This window comes from Balaenoptera physalus, assembly GCF_965194825.1.
Source record: "Balaenoptera physalus genome assembly, chromosome: 3".
Taxonomy (NCBI): Eukaryota; Metazoa; Chordata; class Mammalia; order Artiodactyla; family Balaenopteridae; genus Balaenoptera; species Balaenoptera physalus.
The window spans coordinates 142569952-142594382 of record NC_138890.1 but is presented as its reverse complement, the minus strand read 5'-3'; the positions used below and the strand labels follow the sequence as shown (position 1 = coordinate 142594382).

At 34.0% G+C, this 24431-nt stretch overlaps 1 protein-coding gene across 13 annotated transcripts in view; it reads left to right on the top strand.

Moving 5' to 3' along the window:
* Nucleotides 1–24431, top strand: part of FBXO4 (F-box protein 4) — a 435787-nt gene that overhangs the window by 12530 nt on the left and 398826 nt on the right. For 3 of the 13 annotated variants that reach the window (XM_082454530.1, XM_082454529.1, XM_082454527.1), the window contains one exon: nt 266–11038. The exons of 8 other annotated variants lie outside the window; for them this stretch is intronic. In XM_082454530.1, the coding sequence (XP_082310656.1) occupies nt 266–355 (90 nt within the window). In that variant the 3' untranslated portion in view covers nt 356–11038. Of the gene's footprint in view, nt 1–265; nt 11039–20665; nt 20733–24431 lie in introns of those variants that run through there. 2 more of the 13 variants (XR_014261764.1, XR_014261763.1) reach the window with 2 other exon arrangements.

Sequence of the window (24431 nt, the reverse complement as noted above, 5' to 3'; positions counted from 1 at the left end):
CTTAATCGGTGGGAGATATTTGGTATCAAAGCTGACCTCTGAGATAAGTAATAAACCTCATATTGGTAGTAATTATAAGACAGAAGAGAAGATGATATTTTTTAATCTAAGCTCTCTAGAAGACCAAACTTGAGTGACTCACCCAAAGTTTATTGGGATTTTTTTAGTCCTGTTCTTTTTTGAGTGTCCAGTAAAATGTCCCACTTAATTATAAGATTTTTCACTCAGTTTCTTATTGACAGTAATCTCTTTTATTTGCTCATAGGTCCAGGATACAGAGGCTGAAACTTTAACTGGTTTTTTGAATGGCATTCAGTGGATTCTTGAAGAAGTAGAATCTAAGCATGCAAGATGATCCTCCTTTTAGACCTTGGGAACTGAAAGCATTTGAAACTTGTTACTAAGGTCGTGATGTGGATATTTGCTCAAGTCAGCTCATTCTGCCCTGCCTTTTTGCAGGTAGGGTTTATATTGGACAGCTGTAGCTACTCTATTTTTTAATATAATTTTTACTTTTTACCTTAAATCAATTACAAGAAAAAAGTTTCAGTGCTAGCATTTGGCCCCAAAATGAACCTTTTAATATTTTTAAATAACTTATATATATATATATATATATATTTTTTTTTTTTTAATATTAAATTCTGGAAAAACAAGTTTGTGCCTCTCTCATTCTTTGTGGTTTCTCTTCTTTTCGTTTCAAAGATTGCCATAGTGGGGAATAGCAAATTTACTAAGCTTTCAATAGATTCTTTTTAAAGGTCCTTAAATGGTTATCAGAAAATAAGTTTCTATCTGTTTTTAATAAATGTGCTATTTAAAACTGAATATTCACTGGAATTTCATTTACTATTTTGGCCATACAACTTCTGTTTCTTTTCTGAAACAGTAGGAATTAACTTTATATCATATTCAATACTAATTCAGTGAAAATAACTGGAAATTCTTGCTATTTTCAAATAACTTTGAAAGCTCATGAGGTGCTAAAGCCAAATTTTATTCCTTACTCATAGAGAAAATATTCCAGAGATGCTCATGATCATATGACCTCCTATTCACTAATTGCTTGCACTTTGCAGAGGAAACATTACAGTCCTCCTATCTCACTGGAATTGAAGAATTTTTAAGTTATAATAAAAAAAGCATAATATTCTTAGTGGTGCTGCACCCAAGATAACAGCCTCCATCCTTTGAGCAGGTGCCATTTCAAAGAAAGGCGCTCTCACATCTTGGGTGCATTTATCCAGAACTTAGCTTCAGCACTTGTATAGTTGGGGGCAGAATGAGAAATGCTGACATCCTGCTCCTCCTAGGAAGGTTGCCCTCTGACTTGGAGAGAGAGTGCTGTTTCCTCAGCTGCCCCAGTCTAGAATGGAGTTTCTTCTTTCTGAGCTGGAGGAGGGAAGGAGGGGAGTGGGTCTTGGTTCAAATCCCACAGACTCTTACTGTTCTTACTGAGTTTTAGTATATATATATTTTTGAATAAATGTTTCTTCATTTGCTGTATGCTCTTAGGACCATTTACAGAGATTTTAATGATTTTTAAAAATTAATTTTCTCTAATTTCTCTAGGAAGCCATTACATGGAACTCTTCATACTGTTATGCCAAAAGTAGATCTACTCCCCCCTTTTTTTAATTATATGTAGTTATGTTACCTCATTCATTCCTGATGTTGGTAATTTATGTCTTTTTTCTTCATGATCAGTCTGGCTAGAGTTTTATTGATTTTATTATTCTCAAGAACCAGCTTTAGGTTTTATTGATTTATTCTATATTCTGTTTCATTGATTTATGCTCTAATCTCTATTTTTCTGCTTTTTAAATGTAAAAAAAAATTTAATTTCATCTTCCCTTTTTTAGATTATTAAGGTACAAACTTAGGTCATTGATTCTATTTCTTAAAAAAAAAAAAAGAAAAAGCTATAGATTTTCCTCAAGCCCTCTTTAGCTGCATCCACACGTTTTTTTATATTGTATATTTATTATCATTCAGTTAAAATATTTTCTAATCCCATGTGATTACTTTTTCAATCCAGTGATTATTTAGTAGTATTGTTTTAGTGTTGTTTAATCTCTATTTCCTAGATAATTTATTGACATCTAATTCAATTATCTTTTTATCAGAGAACATACTCTGTAAAATTTCAGTCTTTTTAAATTTATTGAGACTTGCTTTATGGCCCAGCTTATGGTCTATTCTGGCGAGTGTACCACATGCACTTGAAAAGAGTTTATATTTTATAGTTTTTTGGTGTAATATTTGGTATCTATCTATTAGGTCAAGGTAGTTGACGATGTCCGGATATTTTTATATGGCTATATTGATTTCTGTATAGTTGTTTTATCAATTCCTAATAGAAAGGCATTAAAATCTTCAACTGTGATTGCCTATTTTTCCTTTTAATTCTGCCAATTTTTGCTTCATGTATTTTGATGCTGTTTTTAAATGCACACACATATATGACTTTATCTTCTTGATGATTTGGCCTTTTTATCATTATGAAATGTCCTTTTTGCTGATAATACTTATTGTCTTGAAATCCATTTTCTAGTATTAATCAATTCAGCTTTTAAAAAATATTGTTCTCATGGTATATCTTTTCCATCCATTTATATACAACCTAAATTTGTTTTTATATTTTAAGTATCTCCTATAGATAGAATATAGTAAGTCTTGCCTTTTCCTTTTCCATTCTGGCAATACCTACATTTTAATTAGAATGTTTAGATTATTTACATTTAATGTGATTATTGATATGATTGGGTTCAGATCTACTGTTCTATTATTTGCTTTTTCATTTATCCCTTCTTTACCAATGTTGTTTCTCTCCTCCTTCTGTTCTATTTTGAATTATATTTTTTTAGAAATTGATTAAAATTTTTCTAGTAGCTTTTCTCTTTGCATTTTTTAGAGGTTGCTCTAGTGATTACAACATATATACCGTACAAAGTTTTCTTATAGTTAATATTGTACCAATATGTGTAATATGTCAAAATGTAACTGTTTATGCCCTATTATTCTCCTCACCACTCTTTTTTGCTAACACCTATTGAATGTATTACACTTTCATATGTTATAAATCCCAGAAGACAGTGTTACAGTTTTTGATGAAACAGTCATATATATTATAAAGAAATTAAAAGAAGAAAAAAATTTTTTAAATAATGAAAGTTTTCTTTTATTTTTTTCAAGATGTAAGCATACCTCATTTTATTGTACTTTGCTTTATTGTATTCCACAGACACGTGTATTTTACAAATTGAAGGTTTGTGGCATCCCTGCACTGAGCATCTCTATCAGTGCCATTTTTCCAGCAACATTTGCTCACTTCATGTCTCTGTGTCAGATTTTGATAAGTCTTACAATATTTCAAGCTTTTAAATTATTATTATAATTGTTATGGTGATCTGTGATCAGTGATCTTTGATGTTACTACTATGACTTGCTGAAGGCTCAGATGATGATTAGCATTTTTTAGCAGTTAGGTATTTTTTAATTAAGATATTTACATTGTATTTTTAGACATAATGCTGTTGCACACTTAATAGACTATAGTATACTGTAAATATAACTTTTCTATGTACTTGGAAACCAAAAAATTTGTGTGACTCACTTTATTGCAGTATTTGCTTTATCGTAGTGGTCTGTAACAAAACCCGCAGTATTTCTGAGGTATGCCTGTATATAAAATCATGGGTTGACAATTTTATTCTCTCAGCCATTTCAAGATGTTCTTTTGTTCTCTTCTAGCCTCTAATTTCTGATAAGAAGTCATTCACTAATTGCATCTTCATTCCCTTGAATGTAATTTTCTTTCTGCTTTCAAGTTTACTTTTTGTCTTGGTTTTCAACACTTTCACCATAGTGTGCCTAGGTATGGTTGTCTTTATATTTATCCAACTTGGGGGTTAATGAGCATATTGAATATATAAATTCATGTCATCCACCAAGTTTGGGAAATTTGGGGTCATTATTTCTTCAAATATATTTTCTTCCCCATTCTTTCCTGTTTTCTTCCCTCTTAGGTCTCCATTGTGTAACACCATTAAATGTGTTGTTATTTAACCTGTCTCTGAGGCTTTGCTCATTTTTTTCAGTCTTTTTTTCTCTGTTCTTCAGTTTGGGTAGTTTCAACTGATTATGTTCAAGTTCTCAAACTCTTTCCTCTTTCATCTCAATTCTCTTGTTAAATAAATCCCGTGAATTTTTCAGTTAGATCTTGTGTTCTACAATTTCCATTTTTTTCCCCAAATTTTATTTTTCTTCTCAGATTTCCTTTGTTTCATTGAGAGCATATGTTCCTTTATATCACTGAGAATGGTTGTAATGGCTGCTTTAAAATCCTTGTCTGCTAATTCCAAAATCTGAAAGAGTTGATTTCAGTTGATTTTCTTTTATGAAGGGAATGCGTGTCATTCTCATTTTTCTTTGTTATGTTGCAGAATTTTGTATTGTATCCTGAAAAATATAAATGCTAAGTAGTGGAGACTCTGGATTCTGCTATTTTTCTCCAATGGATGATGCTTCTTTCGTTTAATCAGTTAACATGTTTAGGCATAAGTTATAAACTCTGTCCCGTGGGCAATAGCTCCACTCTCAGTTCATATCTTTTTTTTTTAAGTGAGCAACTTGAGTTGGTTTTGCGCTCAAGATGCAAAGATACAGACAGAATTTGGGGATTCCCCTCCTAGATTTTTCTTTTCTAAGACTCTGGCTTTTCTCTCTACTGGCTGCAATTGCCCCATGTCAGTACTCTCATTCCCCATGCCAGAAAGGCTGTGATTATTCTACCAGTTCCCCATGCTACAATGTATACCAATGCCTACCCCCAATCTACAAGTTAAAAGAAAAAAGTGGGAAATTACTCTGTTGAACTTCCCAGAGTGTATACTCTCTGCCAAAATTTGCCTGCTTCTCTTCACTATTCAGTCATATCAGGTAGCTGCCTTTTTTGTATTAATATTATGTTCTCTGCAGAAGAATTATTCCAGTAGGAAGTTGTTGGGCCAAAAAGCATTTTGACATTTTAGCTATATCACTTTATATTATTTTTTAGTAGTTGCTTTAGGAATTATAATATCCATCTGGAAATAGAATCTTGGGTTGACTTTTTTCTTTCAGCATGTTAAAGATATAATTCCATTACCTTTGGCTTCCACTGTTTTTGACAAGAGTCAGCTATCATTGCTATTTTTGTTCCCTGAATTGAATGTGTTATGCTTCCCTGGCTGCTTTAATTTTTTTTCTTTATTTTTAATTTTCAACAGTTTGATGTGTCTGGGAATGATTTCTTAGTTTTGAACTAAACTAAAGAACTGAAACTCTTGGATCTCTGGCTGACCATATGCCATCAGTTTTGGAAAATCTTTAGCCAATATATTTAAATATATGTAAATATTTCCGCTGTCCAGTTCTTTTTCTCCACAGCTTCTGGAACTCCCAGTTACACATATATTAGATCATTTGATATTTTGTCCCACAAAATATTATTTATTTTTTGGCCACACCATGCAGCTTGTGTTTTTTTTCTATTCTGTCTAGTTTTTTATTATATCCATTTTTAAAAAATTTAATCATATTTTTTAGTTCTAAAATTTTCAGTTTTTTAGAGCTTCCCTTTTTCTGCTAAAACTCTGTCTCTTCATTCATTCTGTCTTTTCCACTACATTCTTTAACATATTTAAATACTTTTTAAAAATCATTTTTAACTAATTTCAACTTAGGTCATTTGTGAGCATACCATACCTCTATTGACTATATTTTCTCTTGATTTGGGGCCATATTTTTCCTATTTCTTTATATGTCTCCTATTTTTAAAAAATATTTATTTATTATAATTATTCTTTTATTTATTTTGGCTGCACCGGGTCTTAGTTGTGGCATGTGAGACCTTTAGTTGTGGCATGCGGACCTCTTAGTTGTGGCGTGTGAACTTTTAGCTGCGACATGCATGTGGGATCTAGTTCCCCAACCAGGGATTGAACCTAGACCCCCTGCATTGGGAGCACGGAGTCTTACCCACTGGACCACCAGGGAAGTCTCTGTATGTCTCCTGTTTTTAAAAATTATATGCAGGGAATTTTTCCTTAAGAGAATGGTAGATTGTGAAGTAGATAATACTTTTTATTTTGTCTTTCGTTTTTCAGGCAAGTTCAGCCATTTTTCCTTTTTTCAGCAGTCAGCTAGGTTGACTTGGAGCTGGACCATATCTTTATTTAACTTATCTCTTTTACAAATCAGATCGTATCTCTTGTTTCCTTTTGTGCCAATCCCCAATATGTTATGCTACCACCAAGGAGGTGATCTTATTATCATCTGGAAAGGGGTTGGGTTGCCTGTGTAGTCAGTTTCAGTTCATCTCTAGCTGTAATTCCAGCAGGGTCCTGAAACCTAAGCACTGAACAAAAATGTGAGACATTTTTCTGCCCTCTTTGTCTCTTGCCAAAATTCCTGTGGGGGAGAATTGGTGGGCTCAACAGCTTGTTTTCACGTTTGGAGTTCTTTCATTTACAATATGTTGTGCCAGTCATTTTGTAATTAAAAGCTTCAGTGGTATTTTTCTCATCCCAGCAAAATCTCTCTTCCTATGACAGAGCTGCTATTCCATCCACAGATACCCAGAATAGGCAATTGGTCCCATAAAAGCAGTGTAGCTCTTTGATCACTAAAATAGCCTGATTCTCTTTGGAATTTAGTTTATTTAGATTTCTTCGTATCTTCTACTCTTTGCTGGCTTAAAGTATAATTTTCATTTTATCCTGTGTTTTCTTGCTGCAATAACAATCTTTTGTGACCTACATTCTATCTGAAAACAAAACTTCTAGTGGTTTTTACATTGTCTTTTAAACACCTTATCATCTATGATCTCCTATATTACAATGTTCATTTGTTAAAACATTTTTAACATTATGTCTACACCCATTATCTGAACTTTACTTACTTAATTATTATTATTATATATTGTGAAAAGTCTCACATAGTCTCATTTTCCTCATGATTTTCATCATTATTTCATTTTTACTATATAGTATGATGACTTTTTACTGTTTTTTTTTTTTTTTGATGGGGTTGTGTTTACCTTCATATTCTTTGATCCTTGGAATAAGTCCTAAGCAAATTTGCATAACATATGAGATCTGATTCTTGCTACCAGTCTCATCAAATTAAATTTCCTGTATTAAAAAATTTCTAGCTGCTTATTCTTTCTACACATCTGTATAAGAAGTTGTTAGAAGTAGCATAGCTAAGTTATTATGTGCAAAGACCCTAAAACCAGATTGGTCTGGGTTCAAATCTTTATTATTTTATGATCTTGGGCAAGATTCTTATCTTCTATGTGCCTGAGTTTCCCTAATTTAAAATGAAGATAAATAAAAGTAGTACCTACCTCATAGGGTTCTTAAAAGTTTTAAATAAATTAAATATTCCTTTGCCAAATTTCTATTTTAACTAAAATTTCTATTTTAAACCTAATAGTTTGTATCTCTTAAGCCCCTCTTAAGCTGCTACCCCTATTATGCTCCTACCCCCTTTCCTCTCCCCATTGGTAACCCTAGTTTGTGCTCTATATCTGTGAGTCTGCTTCCTTTTAAAATAATATACTATTAAGTTAGAAATCTAGACTAATAATTTACTAAATGAAATAGAAAGTAGTAACTGGTAATAAATCGTTTGCTACATTGTATGGACTAGTATTACTTCAGCCTGATTTTTCGAGGTTATTTTTATGAACATTATTAGAACCATTTGAATTTTTTCTCCTTTGAGCTTTCTGTTCATGCCTTTTGCCCACTTTTATATCAAATTGTTCTTTTTTCCCCTCAAAATTTAAAGGGCTGGGTGTATCAGGGAGACAAATCTATGTTTTTGATGTATGTTGGAAGTATTTTTTTCCCCTGTTTATCATTTGTCTTCTGACTTTACTTATTGTATTTTGGATGTGCAAAGCTTTTAAAAAGTGTAGTCTAATTTATTAACATTTTCTTTTGTTATATATATATTTTGGTAATAGTTAGAAATTCTTTACCAGCACCCAGGTTATAAGGGAATTTACCCATGTTTCTACTTGTATATACTTGTGTGGTTTCATATATTACACATAAATCAGATCCATTTGGAGTGTGTTCAGGTATATTGTGAAGTGTGAATTCAATTTTGTCTTTCTCCAAATGAATATTTGATTGTTTCATCATACAGTTGACCCTTGAACAACATGGGGGATGGGGTGCTGACCATCCATGCAGTCAAAACTCCGTGTATTACTTATAGTCAGCTCGCTGTATACACTATTCCTCCGGTATCCACGATTCCACTTCCATGTAGTAGGAGTAAATACTTTTGAAAAAAAAATCTGCATATAAGTGCATCCATACAGTTCCAATCTGTGTTGTTCAAGGGTCAACTGTAATTTATTAAAAGTGACCATATTCCCCCCAGTGTTTTGAGATACCATCTCATTAGACACTAAATTTGTTCATGTAATTGAGTTTAGCCTTGCTTTTCTGTCTGTTTCTGTGTTCCTGCTCTAATGCCACACTGTTACACTTATAAAGGGGTTTTAACGTTTTTGAATATCTGATAGAGCTTGTCCTCCATCATTCCTCTTTTGAAAGGTTTTCTAATATATTCATAAATATTTATTTTTCAATATGACCTGTAATATCAACTTATTTAAAAATTTGTATTTTTTATTGGAAATACTATGTATACCCATGCATAAATATATTACACATATATATAATAACTTGGAGAGAAATTACGTAGTTAGGATGTTGAGTCGTCCCACCCAAGACAGTGGATGTGCTTCCGTTTATTCAAAACAGAAGCGTTTTCAAGTTTTCCTTATATACATATATTTTGCACACTTTTTGTTAAGTTTATTTTTAAGAATTTTATCTTTATTTTTCCTATTATAAATGGAGTTTTCCCTTAACCTTCTATATTCTAGTTATTATTTGTATATGTGAAAGTTATTGATTTTTGTGTATTAAATTTATATCCTACTTTATGGTTTGATTTAGTTTTTTTGATTCCTTTGATTTTCTAGATATAAAGGCATCATCTGCAAATAGGGAGATTTTCTTCTTATTTTACAGTGTTTAATCTTCTATGTGATTTTGCTTTGCTAATACCTGTAGTATGTTAAAGAGTAGTGAGACAGTGAACCTCCTTTCTTGCCTTGTTCCTCATCCTGGTGGAAATGCCTCTAGTCAGAGGTTTCCCACTATGTAACATATTGGCTTTAGGAGTGATGGTTTAGTAATCATGTTAAGGAAGTATGCATTAAATACTATCTTACTAAGTGCTTTTTTAAAATGAGGGATGGGTGACAAATTGCATCAGAGGTCTTTTTAGCACCTATGGTGATAATCATGGTATTTCTCCTTAAATTTTTAATAGGGTGAAATATGTTAGATTAATACTGAACCATTCTGACACTTCTGGGATAAATCTCTCTTGCCTCATATTGTATTATTTTTGTGTAGTGTTAAAATCTTTTGCTAATATTTGCTTAAAAAATTTTAGTATGAATGTACGTGAATTCATAAGAATTTTTGAAAGTGTGATATCTTTATCAGGTTGATGTATTAGTGTTACACTTGCTTCATAAAAATGATTATAAAGTTTTTCTTTTTTCCATTCTCTGAAACAGTTTAGGTAATATTGGGAACATGTGGTTTTTAAAATTTTGGTAGAATTTATTCTCTGAAAACACCTGGTTCTGATTCCTTTATTACAGGATAGTTCTTTGATGACTTTCTCTATTCTATGGAAATTGCTTAATCTGTCTCTGTAGGGACCAATTTTTCCTGAGAAATTATTTATTGCATCTAGGTTTTCCAGTTTATTTGCATAGATATTTGGAAACTACTTATGATTTTTAAATAGATCCTGTTTCAGTGATTAATTCCTCTTGATCATTTCTTATTTTGTATTTGTGTGCTGTCTCCTTTGTCTATATTATTACTTATTTTTCAAGAACTAGAGTTTTGATTTATTTTGTGCTTTGCTCTTCTCTTTTATACCTCATTAATGTCTGCAGTTCTTTTTCCCTTCTCTCTTCTACTTTCTTTCTTAGGAATTTGATTATTTTTATCACTGCTTTTATTGTATTCCATAGATTCTTTAATGTGGTGTTTTTATATCATGATTCTTTAGAAATTCTGAAATTTTAATTTTAATTTTCTTTTCCAAAGAACTGTTTAATAGAGAGTTTAAAATTTTTCATTGAAGAGTCTTTTTGTTTTCTGTTTTAATTGATTTCTAATTGTTGTTTTATAATCAGAGAATGTGGTATTAATTTTACTTTGTGAAACTTACAGAGGTTTTGTGATGACCTCGTAGATGGTCAGATTTACTGAATGTGTCATGTACATTTGAGAAGGTATGTTCTTTTTGATAGGTGTCAGTAAGAGCTACTTTATGGATTACGTTATCTGGGTTGTATATAACTTAAATTTTTTTGTTCTTTTGATCTTTTTTGAGAGAGAGTGAAGTATTGAAGTTACCTGTTATTACTGTATTCTGTCTATTTCTGCTTGCTTTATTAAGGAAGTTACTGCATTATTTGGTGAATATATATTCATAGCCATTTTTTCTATACTGTGAATTGGATCCTTCAGTATTATCTAGTAAAACTCTTTGTCTTAATTAATACTTTTAACCCTAAAGTCTCCCTTATGGAATATCAGGATTTTTTATTTACTTGTATTTACCTGGTCCAGCTTTTCTGAGTCACTTTGTTTTAAGTGAGTCTGTTTATTTAACAGTTGGGTTTGTTTAACAGTTGGGTTTTGCTACATGAGCCAATTAGAAAATGTTTTTTTATTTAATAGGTCAGTTAAGTCCATTTTTATTGATATGATTATTACATATTATTTTAAGTAATATTTACTATGTATTATATATTTCTTTTTAAAAATTGATTTATTTATTGTAGTATAGTTGATGTACAATATTATATGTTATAGGTGTACAATACAGTGCTTCACAATTTTTAAAGGTCATACTCCATTTATAGTTATTATAAAATATTGACTGTGTCCTTGTGGCTTATTTTATACATAGTAGTTTGTACCTCTTAATCCCCCTACCCTTATTTTGCCCCCTCCCTTCCCTCTCCCCAGTGGTAACCAGTAGTTTGTTCTCTTTATCTGCCAGTTCGCTTCTTTTTTGTTATATTCACTAGTGTGTTGTCTTTTTAGATTCCACATATAAGTGATAACATACAGTATTTGTCTTTCTCTGTCTTATTTCACTTAGCATAATACCCTCCAAGTCCATCCACATTGCTGCAAATGGCAAAATTTCATTCCTTTTTTTTATGACTGAGTAGTATTCCATTGTATATATATACCACATCTTCTTTATCCATTCATCTGTTGATGGATGCTTAGGTTGCTTCCATATCTTGGCAATTGTAAATAATGCTGCCATGAACATTGGGGTGTATGTATCTTTTCAAATAAGTGTTTTTGAGGGTTTTTTTGATACATACTCAGGAGTGGAATTGCTGGGTCATATGGTAGTTCTATTTTTAGTCTTTTGAGAAACCTTCATATTGTTTTCCACAGTGGCTGCACCAATTTACATTCCTACCAACATTGTATGAGGCTTCACTTTTCTCCACATCCTTGCCAACATTTGTTATTTGTGTTCTTTTTGATGATAGCCATTTTCACAGGTGAGAGATGATATCTCACTGTGGTTTTGATTTGCATTTCCCTGAGGATTAGCAACATTGAGCTTCTTTCCATGTGCCTGTTGGCCATCTGCATTTCCTCTCTGGAAAAATGTCTATTCAGTTTTTCTGCCCATTTTTAAATTGGGTTGTTTGTTTTTTTGGATGTTGAGTTATATGAGCTGTTTATATATGCTGGATATCAATGCCTTATCAGTCATATCATTTGCAAATATTTTCTCCCATTTAGTAGCTTGTCTTTTCATTTTGTTTATGGTTTCCTTTTCTGTGCAAAAGCTTTTAAGTTTAATTTAGCCCCATGTGTTTATTTTTGCTTTTATCCTTTGCTTTAGGAGACAGATCCAAAAATATTGCTACAATGTATATCAAAGAGTGTTCGCCTGTGTTTTCCTCTAGAAGTTTTATGGTTTCTGGTCTTACATTTAGGTCTTTGATCCATGTTGAGTTTATTTTATTTTATTATCATTACTTTTTAATTTATTTTTGGCTGCGTTGGGTCTTTGTTGCTGCGTGCGGGCTTTCTCTAGTTGTGGCGAGTGGGGACCACTCTTGATTGCAGTGTGCGGGCTTCTCATTGTGGTGGCTTCTCTTGTTGTGGAGCATGGTCTCTAAGTGCGCAGACTTCAGTAGTTGTGGCACGCAGGCTCAGTGGTTGTGGCTTGCAGGCTCTAGAGCACAGGCTCAGTAGTTGTGGCGCACGGGCTTAGTTGCTCCGCGGCATGTGGGATCTTCCCGGACCGGGAATTGAACCCATGTCCCCTGCACTGGCAGGTGGATTCTTAACCACTGTGCCACCAGGGAAGTCCCAAGCTTATTTCTGTATGTGGCATTAGAGAACATTCTAATTTCATTCTTTTACATGTAGCTGTCCAGTTTTCCCAGCACCGCTTATTGAAGTGACTGTCTTTTCTCCATTGTATATTCTTGCCTCCTTTGTCATAGATTAATTGACCATAGGTGTGTGGGTTTATTTCTGGGCTGGCTATTCTGTTCCATTGACCTATGTGTCTGTTTTTGTGCCCGTACCATGCTGTCTTGATTACTGTAGCTTTATAATATAGTCTGAAGTCAGGGAGTGTGATTCCTCCAGCTCCATTCTTCTTTCTCAAGATTGTTTTGGCTATTTGGGGTCTTTTGTGTTTCCATACAAATTTAAAAATTATTTGTTCTTGTTCTGTGAAAAATGCCATTGGTATTTTGATAGGAATTACAGTGAATCTGTATATTGCCTTGGGTAGTATGGTCATTTTAACAATATTAATTCTTCCAATCCAAGAACACAGTATATCTTTCCATCTGTTTGTGTCATCTTTGATTTCTTCTATCAGCATCTTACAGGTTTTTGAGTATAGGTCTTTTACCTCCTTAGGTAGGTTTATTCCTAAGTGTTTTATTCTTTTTGATGTGATGATGAATGGGATTGTTTCCTTAATTTCTCTTTCTGATAGTTTGTTGTTAGTGTATAGATATATAACAGATTTCTGTGTGTTAATTTTGCATCCTGCAATTTACCGAATTCATTGATGAGCTCTAGTAGTTTTTTGGTAGCGTCTTTAGGATTTTCTATCTGTTGTATCATGTCATCTGCAAACAATGACAGTTTTACTTCTTCCTTTCCAATTTGGATTCCTTTTATTTCTTTTTCTTGTCTGATTGCTGTGTCTAGGACTTCCAATACTGTACTGAATAAAAGTTGCGAGACTGGGCATTCTTCTCTTGTGCCTGATCTTAGAGGGAATACTTTCATCTTTCCCCATTGAGTATGATGTTAGCTGTGGGTTTGTCATCTATGGCCTTTATTATGTTAAGGTATGTTCCCTCTATTCCCACCTTCTGGAGAGTTTTTATCATAAATGAATGTTGAATTTTGTCAATGCTTTTTCTGCATCTGTTGAGATGATCATATGATTTTTAATCTTCAATTTGGTAATATGGTGTATCACAATGATTGATTTGCAGATATTGAAAATTTGAAACTGTAGTTTCCTTTTTTTGTAATCTCTGTGTATTTCTTTTTTTTAATTTTGATATGTTCTCTAGATATTTTTAATATTACATGTCATATATAAAATATTATGTATTTTATATGTTCTATATTTTTATTTTTGTTCTAATGGGTTATCTTTGTACTAATACGTTTGTTAATGCCCATTTCCTTACTTAGATTTTTCCCCCCTATCTTCTCTGTCACTTTTTTACTGACCATTTTTACCTCTCTCTTTATTTCATTTTCACTATTTTATCTGTTTTAATTTTTGCTTATGTCCCTCATTATATTCTCAGTCTAAGCTGTTCTTCCTTGGTTATCATGCAAGGAAGGATGATTTTTTTCTTTATCTTCATTTTTTTCCCCCTGTGTTGTTAACTCTCATTTTACATCTTCCTAACTTTATGTTCATTTCTATTTTGAACTTTTAAATATATTCTTTTAGTTTTTTTCACACCTGCAAATGCTTGTTTAAAGATAATTAATTTTGTGTCGCATATTTTGTTATAGTTTTTCTGTGCTTTGTGGTTGTTTTTTGGGAATAATTTTCATCATCTGAAATGTTTTGATTTTCATTTTATTTGTTTTCTATTACAATACTTTTAATATAGATGTTGTCTTCTATATTCTGTTAACTTTAGGAATATCTTACATTTTTCTAGGCCAGCATTAACCGTTGTGTGTAGAAAAGGATGAGTTTGGTGGCAAATTAGATTTCTTAGCTCAAGAGAGCCCTCTTCTGTTGGCATGATGGAGTGCAGCTTATTTCATGAATGTCTACATTGTTTGGGTGGCAAAGGAGAGAGGATAATGAAGTCTTCTGATGTTTCTGTTTTATGTTAGTGTAGAACTTTTAATTTTTACCGCTTATTTCCTTATTCTCTTTCACCCTCAAATCCACATGAATCCTTCCCCTTAAAGCTATTCTCTTTCCAAGTCTTTCCTACTCTTTTCAAGAAGGGGTACAACTCCCACCTCTGATTGCAAACAATTTCAAGGCTCTCCCTCTCAATTCCACACAGCCAGTACTCTGAATATCCAGGTGTCAGACTTATTCTCAGCATTTATGCTCTAAGGGTGGGACTCTATCTTTTGGAAAATAATTATATCTGTATTCCACACCTCAAGTACCCACTTGCTGCTCTACAGTGGGCTCCAGAGGTGGCTCTGCTTGCTTCTGAATGTTTATTTCCCTAGTTACTTGTAAATTGAAGTATTATTCTGTTTTAGTCATGCTGTAAACATGGGTTATTATGGCTTTATTTATTCTCTCTGATTTGTATGATATTCAGAAGGTGTATGGAGATTCTAATTTAAATGACCCTATTATCCTGTGGGATTCTAAAATCAGATCAGTTTAAAATGTAATCGTTAAGCAGGTCTTCTTTTCTTGAGCTGCAATTTCCTCCTTATAATTTTCTTATATCAATTCTAGTTGTGTCTTCTGAGGCAACGTAGAATAAATCAAATTTCTCTCTTATGTTCAAACAAAAACTGTTTCACGGCCTGTAAAACCTTTTCTCTGGAATAATCATCCATTGATCCTTCAACCACTACTCAGGTGGTAAAACTTCAAGTCATCACCCCTCCCTGCATCTGATCACTCTCTTTATCAAAGAAACTAACTTCTCAGGTTCATTGTTTCCTATACTGTATTTACCAGCATAACTTGAGGACATTATTACTATTGGAAGAAGCTAACAATAACAATTCAAAAGTTCACTCTTAGAAGAATTACTTTCCTTCATCCAAATGTAATGATTTACATAAAGCAATAAAGGAAAATTGAAAATGGGAAAAAAACATGTTTTATATTTTGCTTTCAAGAAAAGACAGTCATCAGTTGGCTTATCCACAAACACAGCAAGTATTCATTTTGACTGGAAGAACAGTTAATGTGTCTAAATGTTTCTAACCAAATTAGCAAATAAAAAGTAGAATAGCCTGAATGAATATGAATACTTATGAATCTCTTAATTAGGAGTCTAGTGTTGCAAACTGAATGCTAATGAAGTAAAAGAGCACTGCTTTGCTTGTTCTCAATTTATGTAGCACTGGCAGCTATGCTTTTTATGTAATGATGCTAGCACATCCTAGGTTGCTAAAAATTTTCAACACAGAGCACAGTATACTTAGAGTGTTCAAATAGGAAGATGATAGGAGAATGTGGGGAAATTGGGTGGGGCAGTGGGAGTTGAGAAGGTAAAGTGAATGTAGGATTTTCTTACCAGCTTTGGGAGTGGCTATTGTTGAAACCGAAAATGGAACTGAATGAAGCTAAATGATGCATTTTCCCTATGTGACTTCCCTACCTCAACTTCCAATGTGATCTAGTATCTTTATTAAAGAGCAAAGAAATAAACCTGAAGATTTGGATACAGAAAGAAGTATCAATTTAAGTCTAGAGGATATGGGAGCTTTGCACTTGGAGTGCTAATTTTCTAGTTCAGAGGTGTTCAACTTTTGTTCAGCTTTGACACATGAAGGATGATGTTCCTCTGCATAACACAAGGCATTTGCGTTATTTAGACTTGCCTTCTGTAATTCTACTTCTCTTTCTCTTTGGAAATATTGGGAGGCAAGTGAAATAAAGTGACTTTATTATGGGATTAAACTTGAATCTTATCAAATCTGTTTCAAAGTAAATCATCATCATGGTAAGAAATAACTTGATGTATGGTAGTCTCCAAGTACTCTACTAGGCAGGCTCTCCCAGACGTAATAGAACAGAAGGGCTCACAGACCAAATCAAGATAATTTAATCATGCAGTTAGTTGAATCAATCGAAAATATACAGCAAGAAGCAAGGGGAAAGAAATGAGGTAGGTTAATATACCTAGGATAGGGTTCAAGCAGGATAAAGGTACTATGCTACCTAAATCCTGTTACACATGTTCATAAGTTCTCTTCCTATCCCTCTCCCCCTCACTCTCCTTTTCCTTCTCCCCTCTTCTTCTCCCTCCTGCTCTATCCACCTCTCTCTCTTTTCTCATATATGAACTTCAAATTAAGATGCTTAGTAATTGGGGCTGTATAACCACTCTCCTTAAAGCATCAATCCCTGAGCAAAGCACTGAATCATATAATCATGATGCATCATCCACATCTAGCCAATCCCTCTATTCTGAATTTTTAGTGAAAGGCTTTAGTTATTTGAACACCAGCTGTTGGCCTGTTCTCAATACTGCAAATAATAGAAGCATTTATAAACCACTCATGTTGCCTTTTTTTTTTGGCCGCGCCACACGGCATGCAGGATCTTAGTTCCCCAACCAGGGATCAATCCTGTGCCCCCTGCAGTGGAAGCGCAGAGTCTTAACCACTGAACTGCCAGGGAAGTCCCAATGTTACCTTTTTTCAGTGTACTTCAGAAGACAGGATATTACTTTTTATTTTAATCACTTCATATCTTTGATTGTGACAAATATGTTTCTCTGAAATCTGAGTGATATCCAAAAGAGAGACATCAGAGATTAATCTCAATTACTTAAATTCTTAAATTACATTTCTGGATGAAAGCTAAAACACAGAAACTAACTTAGTATAAAATTGATAAATGTGTGGTGTGAGTTGCATATGTTTATGTTTCTTCACTTCTAGAGAAATTCTAGAGAAAACGGGCAAGGCTACATTACCTAGACAAAACAGAGTGCGCAAATTTGCGCAATTTTTTGGCAACTAAAAGAGTTTTTAGACATCCTATGTTACTTCCTCTCCAGAGCAGAAAGTAATCATAGAGAATACAGGAACATCTGGTCCTAAAGGTAAGTAGTGTCAGAGAAGAATTTTAAAAAGGAGGAGAAGGTCTGTAAATAGGGGTAAATATCATAGGGTCAATGCCCTTTTGTATGCCTTTTCTTTTTTGTGTGTGCGTGTTCCTGCTTATGGATTGCTTTGCCCACTTCAAAGTCCATACTTACTATTTATGTTATATTCTAAATTTGATATCATACAGGACCTAGAGTATTCCTACTTGAGTGAGTCTGAAAGGAAAAATCAGCATTTCAGTCATATGTGCAGACTACATAGGTTTAAAATATTTTTAAAAAGCATGATACAAAGATTTCTGTTTCTAATCAAGATGGAGAGTAAATTCAGAGGAACACAAGTTATTTTCCTGCCTAAACAACAAAAAACTGGATAAAATACATGAAAGAACAGTTTTTAAGACATTAGACATTGGGCAGTAAAGGGTAGTGATTCCCTTCGCTATATGAACAAATGAGATGAGACCTATAATTGTCCCAGCTTATTACCTGCAGATTTCCCAGGCCAAAGGGAGAGAGATCCCAAAGCGTGGAGGTCTCCCTAAGTTGCAAAGTTGAAGCTGGAAGTCTGGGGAGACCAAGGAACCAAGAGCTCGGAGGAAAGAGCGTAGCAGAGGAAAGAGCGTAACAGAGGAAAGAGCTCTTCAGAGACAGGGAGAGAGATCTCTGGAGATCTACAGAGTCCTCCATGAGTCTTCAGCTGAGTACTGATCACTGCATCAGGGTGAGGAAACTGCTCAATGCAGAAAGGATTAGAGGGACTAATACCCAGTGTGTACAGAGGGCACCAGCCAAAATGGAAAACCTCATAATTTGTGGAATGTTGGTTAGAGTACTCAGAAGTGATTTGCCTCAGCAGCAGCAAAATCATTCCTAAACTAAATGCTGCTCTGGTTCCTCCTAACAATGCTTATAAGGAAGAGCTGAATGGCTCAAACTGTTCCTAAATAACAACAATATCACAGAATAAAGCTCAATAATATTTATAGGAATTCAAAAATATACAGCATTCAACAAGATAAAATTAGTAATGTCCAGTAAAAAGTTATCATGCAAAGAAGCAAGATACTATGATCCATAAGAAGGAGAAAAATAATCAATCAAAACCAATCCAGATGGGACACAAGATAGTAAACGAGAACAGTAAACAATTATTATAACTATATTCCCTAAGTTTAAGAAGCTGGAGTAAATACTGCACAGGTTAAGTAAAGACAGAAAATGTTAAAAAGACTCAAATTGGACTTCCATGGATTAAAACTGCAATGTGTGAAATGAAAAACATACCGGGTGGGATTAATGGTAGAGTAGACATTGGAGAAGAAATGATTATTGAAGTTGAAGACATAGTAATTGAAACTGTACAAACGAAGCACATTAAAATGACTGAAAAAAACCCACAGAGCATTAGTGAGTATTTAATATTTCTTACAGTGCAGGTCTGCCAGAGATGAGATGGATCCTTTCAGTTTTTGCCAGCTTCCAAATGGCTTTATTTTGACTTCATGTTAAAAGGATATTTTTACCGGATATAAAATTATAGATTAACAGTTTTTCTTTAAGTACTTTACAGATGTCGTTTAATTGCTTATCCCCTTTATTGTTTTTTCTGATAAGTCAACCATCATTCTCATCATTGTTCATTGTATGTAATATATCTTCTCTCATTTTAAGATTTTATCTTTATGCTTTAGATTTCAACCATACAACCATAATATGCCTAGGTGTAATTTTCTTTGTATTTACTGTTCTTGGGTTTTGCTGAACTTCTTAGGTCTGTGGGTTGATCTTTCCTCAGTTTTGGAAAATTGTCAGTCATCTCTTCCAATATTTCTTCTGCTCTATTCTTTTTTCTTGTTTTGGGTCTCCAGCTACACAAATGATAGCCTATTTGATTTTGTTTCACAGTTATTGGATGTTTTGATCCCCCTCCTCTTTAAATTTTTCTCTTTGTGTTTTAATTTAGATAATTTCTATTGTCCTCAAATTCACTGATTCTTTTATCTGATGTGTTCAGAATGCTAATGAGCCCATCAAAATAATTCTTCATCTTATATTTTATTTTTCATTTTTAGGATTACCATCTGGCTCCTTTTTATAGTTTTTATTTGTATCAGGAACAAATTCCCCATCTGTTTATACATGCTATCCATCTTTTCCATGAGATTGCTTAATATATTTATCATTGTTATTTTAAATTCCCTCTGATGATTCTAACACTTGGACCATGTTGGATCAGATTTTTCTCTCTTAAGAATGAGTCACATTTTTTTCCCCCTTTTTTCATGTCACATATTTTTGATTGATAGTTGGATATTGATAATAGAACAATAGAAACTGAAGCAATAATATTTACACCCATTGCACATTCCTTCTGTCAGTCCAGTAATGTGAGGAGATGAGTTAATCTAGTCCATGACTGAATTGGATCTAGGCTTAGTTCTTTATTTTAGTTAGATTTATTTCACCACAGACTTCAAATAGTTTGTGCAAGGGATCAGAATTTTCTTTTTAGCCAGATGTGGGACCTGAGTACCTGGAGGATTTGTTTCCATTCTGTTGCTTTTCCCACAGCCTTCCCCAGGCCCTGCTTGTCTACATCTCAGAGAGGTATCTCTCAGCTTTCTTGCCTCTGTGCCAGCCAAAATCAGTCATTGGTTTGTACCCATTGAAGACCTCATGTACCTAAAGAGTTCAGTTCAGTTTTTCCTATGCTGCCTTCAGACTTCAAGAAACCCCCTATGCTTACACCTCGGGGAAGAATCTCTTTCAGCTTCCCTGCCCCTCTCTTAGTCATAAATGATCATTGCTCTTACTCAGTGTACAGCCTGGAGAACTTACAGAGCTTGTCTCAGTCCTCCTTTCCTGCCCTCGGAGTTTATGAGGTCCTGCACACTGTACCTTGGTAGAGCAGGTCTCTCTCAGTATTCTTGCCCCTCTTCACCAAAGTTAGGTGCCTGCTGCCTTGTATCAATGTAAAGCCTGAGTGCTTGAAAGTTTTTTTAAGCATTCCTACTCTAGCCGCAGTATTTCTCATGACTACTCTGCGAAGGCTATGAAGTGTTGTAGGCGGCTGTACTCTGTGTTCTAAGGATTTTAAACCATCATGCCAGCTCACACTTAGTGTACAAAAATTTGTTAAAATTTCAGAAGTTTAATTCTTGAGTTATCCCAGTTTTCTTCTTACCTTTCTTCTTGCTCTGACAGCTTTCTCCTTTTCTACTGCTTCACCAAGGATGAAAGAAGCTATTGGGTTGCTTTGCTCCCAAGAGAGGTATGTAACTTTCTGGATTTTAACTCATTAGATATTTTTTCTCCATCCTTAGCTCTCTGATGACTTTTTAATAAATTATGATTTTATGGGTTATCTGGATTGTTATTATTGCTAGGGTAGGAATGACATTCTTTTGCAACTTTCTACATTCTAGGCAGAAGCTGACACCCGACAGTTTACATATAAATGATTGTTTTCCCTTCCAATATATATATATATCTTGGAATTCCTTTTTCAAAATTTCTTAGAATCATTCATCATATTCTTTCAAATACCCTTGGTGGTGGAATATCTTTAGTTCCAAAAATCTTACCTGCTTTAAAGTAAGAATGACATTCAAAATTGAGTTTCTAAGTAACGCTGATGATGAAATTTGGTAATGTTATTAGCAAAAAAAAAATTATAAAATAGTGTGATTTTGTTGTTTCTTTTAAACAATTTTGAAGGCAATTTTATGTAAACAGTTCAAAACTGGTTTTGAGTGATGGCAGCATCATTGAAATAAGAAACCTCTTTCTTATGATGGCTGTTTAATTATAGAATAGCAATTTAAGCCAAATATTTTTAAAAAATATTTGTTTATTTAATTATTTATTTTGACTGCTCCAGGTCTTAGTTGCAGCACGCAGGATCTTACTTGTGGTATGTGGACTTCTTGGCTGCGGCATGCAGACTTCTTAGTTGTGGCATGTGGACTCTTAGTTTTGGCATGCATGTGGGATCTAGTTCCCCGGCCAGGGATTGAACCTGGGCCCCCTGCACTGGGAGTGTGGAGTCTTACCCACTGGACCACCAGGGAAGTCCCTAAGCCAAATATTTAAGAAGATGTAATCTTAAAATCCATTTTCATTGCTCATGAGATATCACCTCACACCAGTCGGAATGGCCATTATCAAAAAGTCTACAAACAATAAATGCTGGAGAGGGTATGGAGAAAAGGGTGTTTTCCCACTGTTGGTAGGAATGTAAACTGGTATAGTCACTATGGAGAACAGTACGGAGGTTCCTTAAGAAACTAAAAATAGAGTTACCATATGATCCAGCAGTCCCACTCCTGGGCATATATATATCCAGAGAAAAACATGGTTCAAAAGGATACATGCACCCCAGTGTTCATTGCAGCACTGTTTACAATAGCCAAGACATGGAAGCAACCTAAATGTCCATCAACGGATGAATGGATAAAGAAGATGTGGTACATATATACAATGGAATATTACTCAGCCATTAAGAAGAATGAAATAATGTCATTTGCAGCAACATGGATGTACCTGGATATTATCATAGTAAGTGAAGTAAGTCAGACAAAGACAAATATCATGATATCACATACATGCAGAAACTAAAAAAAATGATACAAATGAACTTATTTACAAAACAGAAACAGACACACAGACTTAGAGATTGAATTTATGGTTACCAGGGGGAAGGGTGGGGAGGAGGGATAGATTGGGAGTTTGGGATTGACATATACACACTGCTATATTTAAAATAGATAACCAACAAGGACCTAATCTATAGCACAGTGAAATCTGCTCTATACTCTGTAATAACCTAACTGGGAAAAGAATTTGAAAAAGAATAGATACATGTATATGTATAACTGAATCACTCTGCTGTACACCTGAAACTAACACAACATTGTTAATCAATTATACTCCAATATTAAAAAAAATCCATTTTCATTGCTCATATATCTAGCCTTGAATACCTGTTTTTAAAATTACTTTAAAATATTTCAGATTTGATTTCTCCTTATACTGAATAATGCAATACAATTTATAATATATATTTTCTCCATTTTATGATTTTCTTTGTAAATACAAAAATAGATTTTTTTTCTTAGTTTAATTGAAAACATGTCATAGCCATCTTTACCTTGTTTACAACTGACTGTAATTTCAAATGAAGTGTTTCAGGAGGAAGATAGACACATTCCATTCATGAAAACGAAAGTGGAAATTTTTACAAAAATTACCACGGAAAAGTGGGATCAGATGTGACACAGCTCTCCCTGCAGAGGGCAGCACTCTATGGGAAATCGGAAGTCATAGGAGAATGCTTCTGAACTTTTGCCTCATGTACCAGAGCCTGGTCAAAGCATTGAGAAACATTTATTTTAACTGAATTTTAAACAGTCATAAAATGATTGAACGCTTTCTTCTGAGGCTGAATATTCTGGCTAGGTGCTTATTTATTTGGTATTTTTTTCTGTCAATACCAAAATTTAAGCACATATAATAATTATGACTTATTATATATTTACTGCTTTCTGTGTAAGATACAATTTCTTTTAATTATTGAAAATGATTTCTTTTGAATTTCGTTGGCATCCTCATGTCTTGAAAATTGCAGGATTTATTGCCCAAAGCCATGTTCACAGTATTCTTACATTTTATGATTTTATGAATGCCTATTATGTCCCCATGAAGGTGTTTAGTTTTTGTTTTATTTTTAAATCTTGTAGACTGTTGTTTTTTTTTTTTTTTTTGGCTGCGTTGGGTCTTTGTTGCTGTGTGCAGGCTTTCTCTAGTTGCGGTGAGCAGGGGCTACTCTTTGTTGCAGTGTGCGGGCTTCTCGTTGCGGTGGCTTCTCTTGTTGTGGAGCATGGGTTCTAGGTGCGCGGTCTTCAGTAGTTGCAGCACGCAGGCTCAGTAGTTGTGGTTCTCAGGCTCTAGGGCGCAGGCTCAGTAGTTGTGGCACATGGGCTTAGTTGCTCCGCGGCATGTGGGATCTTCCCGGACCAGGGCTCGAACCCATGTCCCCTGCATTGGCAGGCGGATTGTCAACCACTGAGCCACCAGGGAAGACCCTAGCCTGTTTCTTTAAGCCTTTTACATATATGGAAGTTTTCTTTTTCCATTCATCAAGTTCCAGTCCAACAAATGTGTTGTTTTTGAGCATTTTCTAAGTGCAAGCTCCTTTGCAAATGCTTCTGTCTGTGGCTTATTTTAGTTGTCCTTAATTTATCTTCTGCAGTTCAGTTATACATGTGTTGACACTTGGTCAGATACAGCAAGCAGAGGTTGGTGCCTGCCAGCAGCATCTTGCAGTTGTACCTCCTATATAATGCCTAATCTAACTTTTTCCATTCATCTCTTATTCTTTTCTTATTATGAAATATATGTACTTACAGAAGAATTTATAAAATATATCTGTACTGTCTAATGAATACCTATAAAACAAACTCTGGTATAACCCAAGTCAAAAAGTAGAAATTTTGCAATATCCAAGAACACCCACCTTGTTTGTGGCTTCCTTCCTAATTATAATTCTATCCCTCCACTCTGGAAGTATCCACTATTCTGGCTTTGTGATAATCATACCTTTCTTTTCCTTTATGCTTTTACAACCTATATGTGCATCTCTAAACAATGGCCTGGTTTAGCCTGCTTTGAACTTAATATGAGTGGACTCCATACTGTTGGAATTATTTTTATCTTTCTTCTTTTGTTCAATATTGTGTTTGCAAGGTCATCCATACTATAGCGTTTTGCATACCATTTTCTTAGTGATATACTCTTCCATTGTATGCATATTTCACAACTCATTCATACTATTGTAAGTGGACATTCAGGTGTTTGCAGTTTTTGGTTACCATAAATAACACTGCTACAAATAATCTTACACATGTATGCTAGTGCATATGTTTACATGTTTTTAGGGTAGTACTGGCATACTTTAACATTTCCCTCGTGA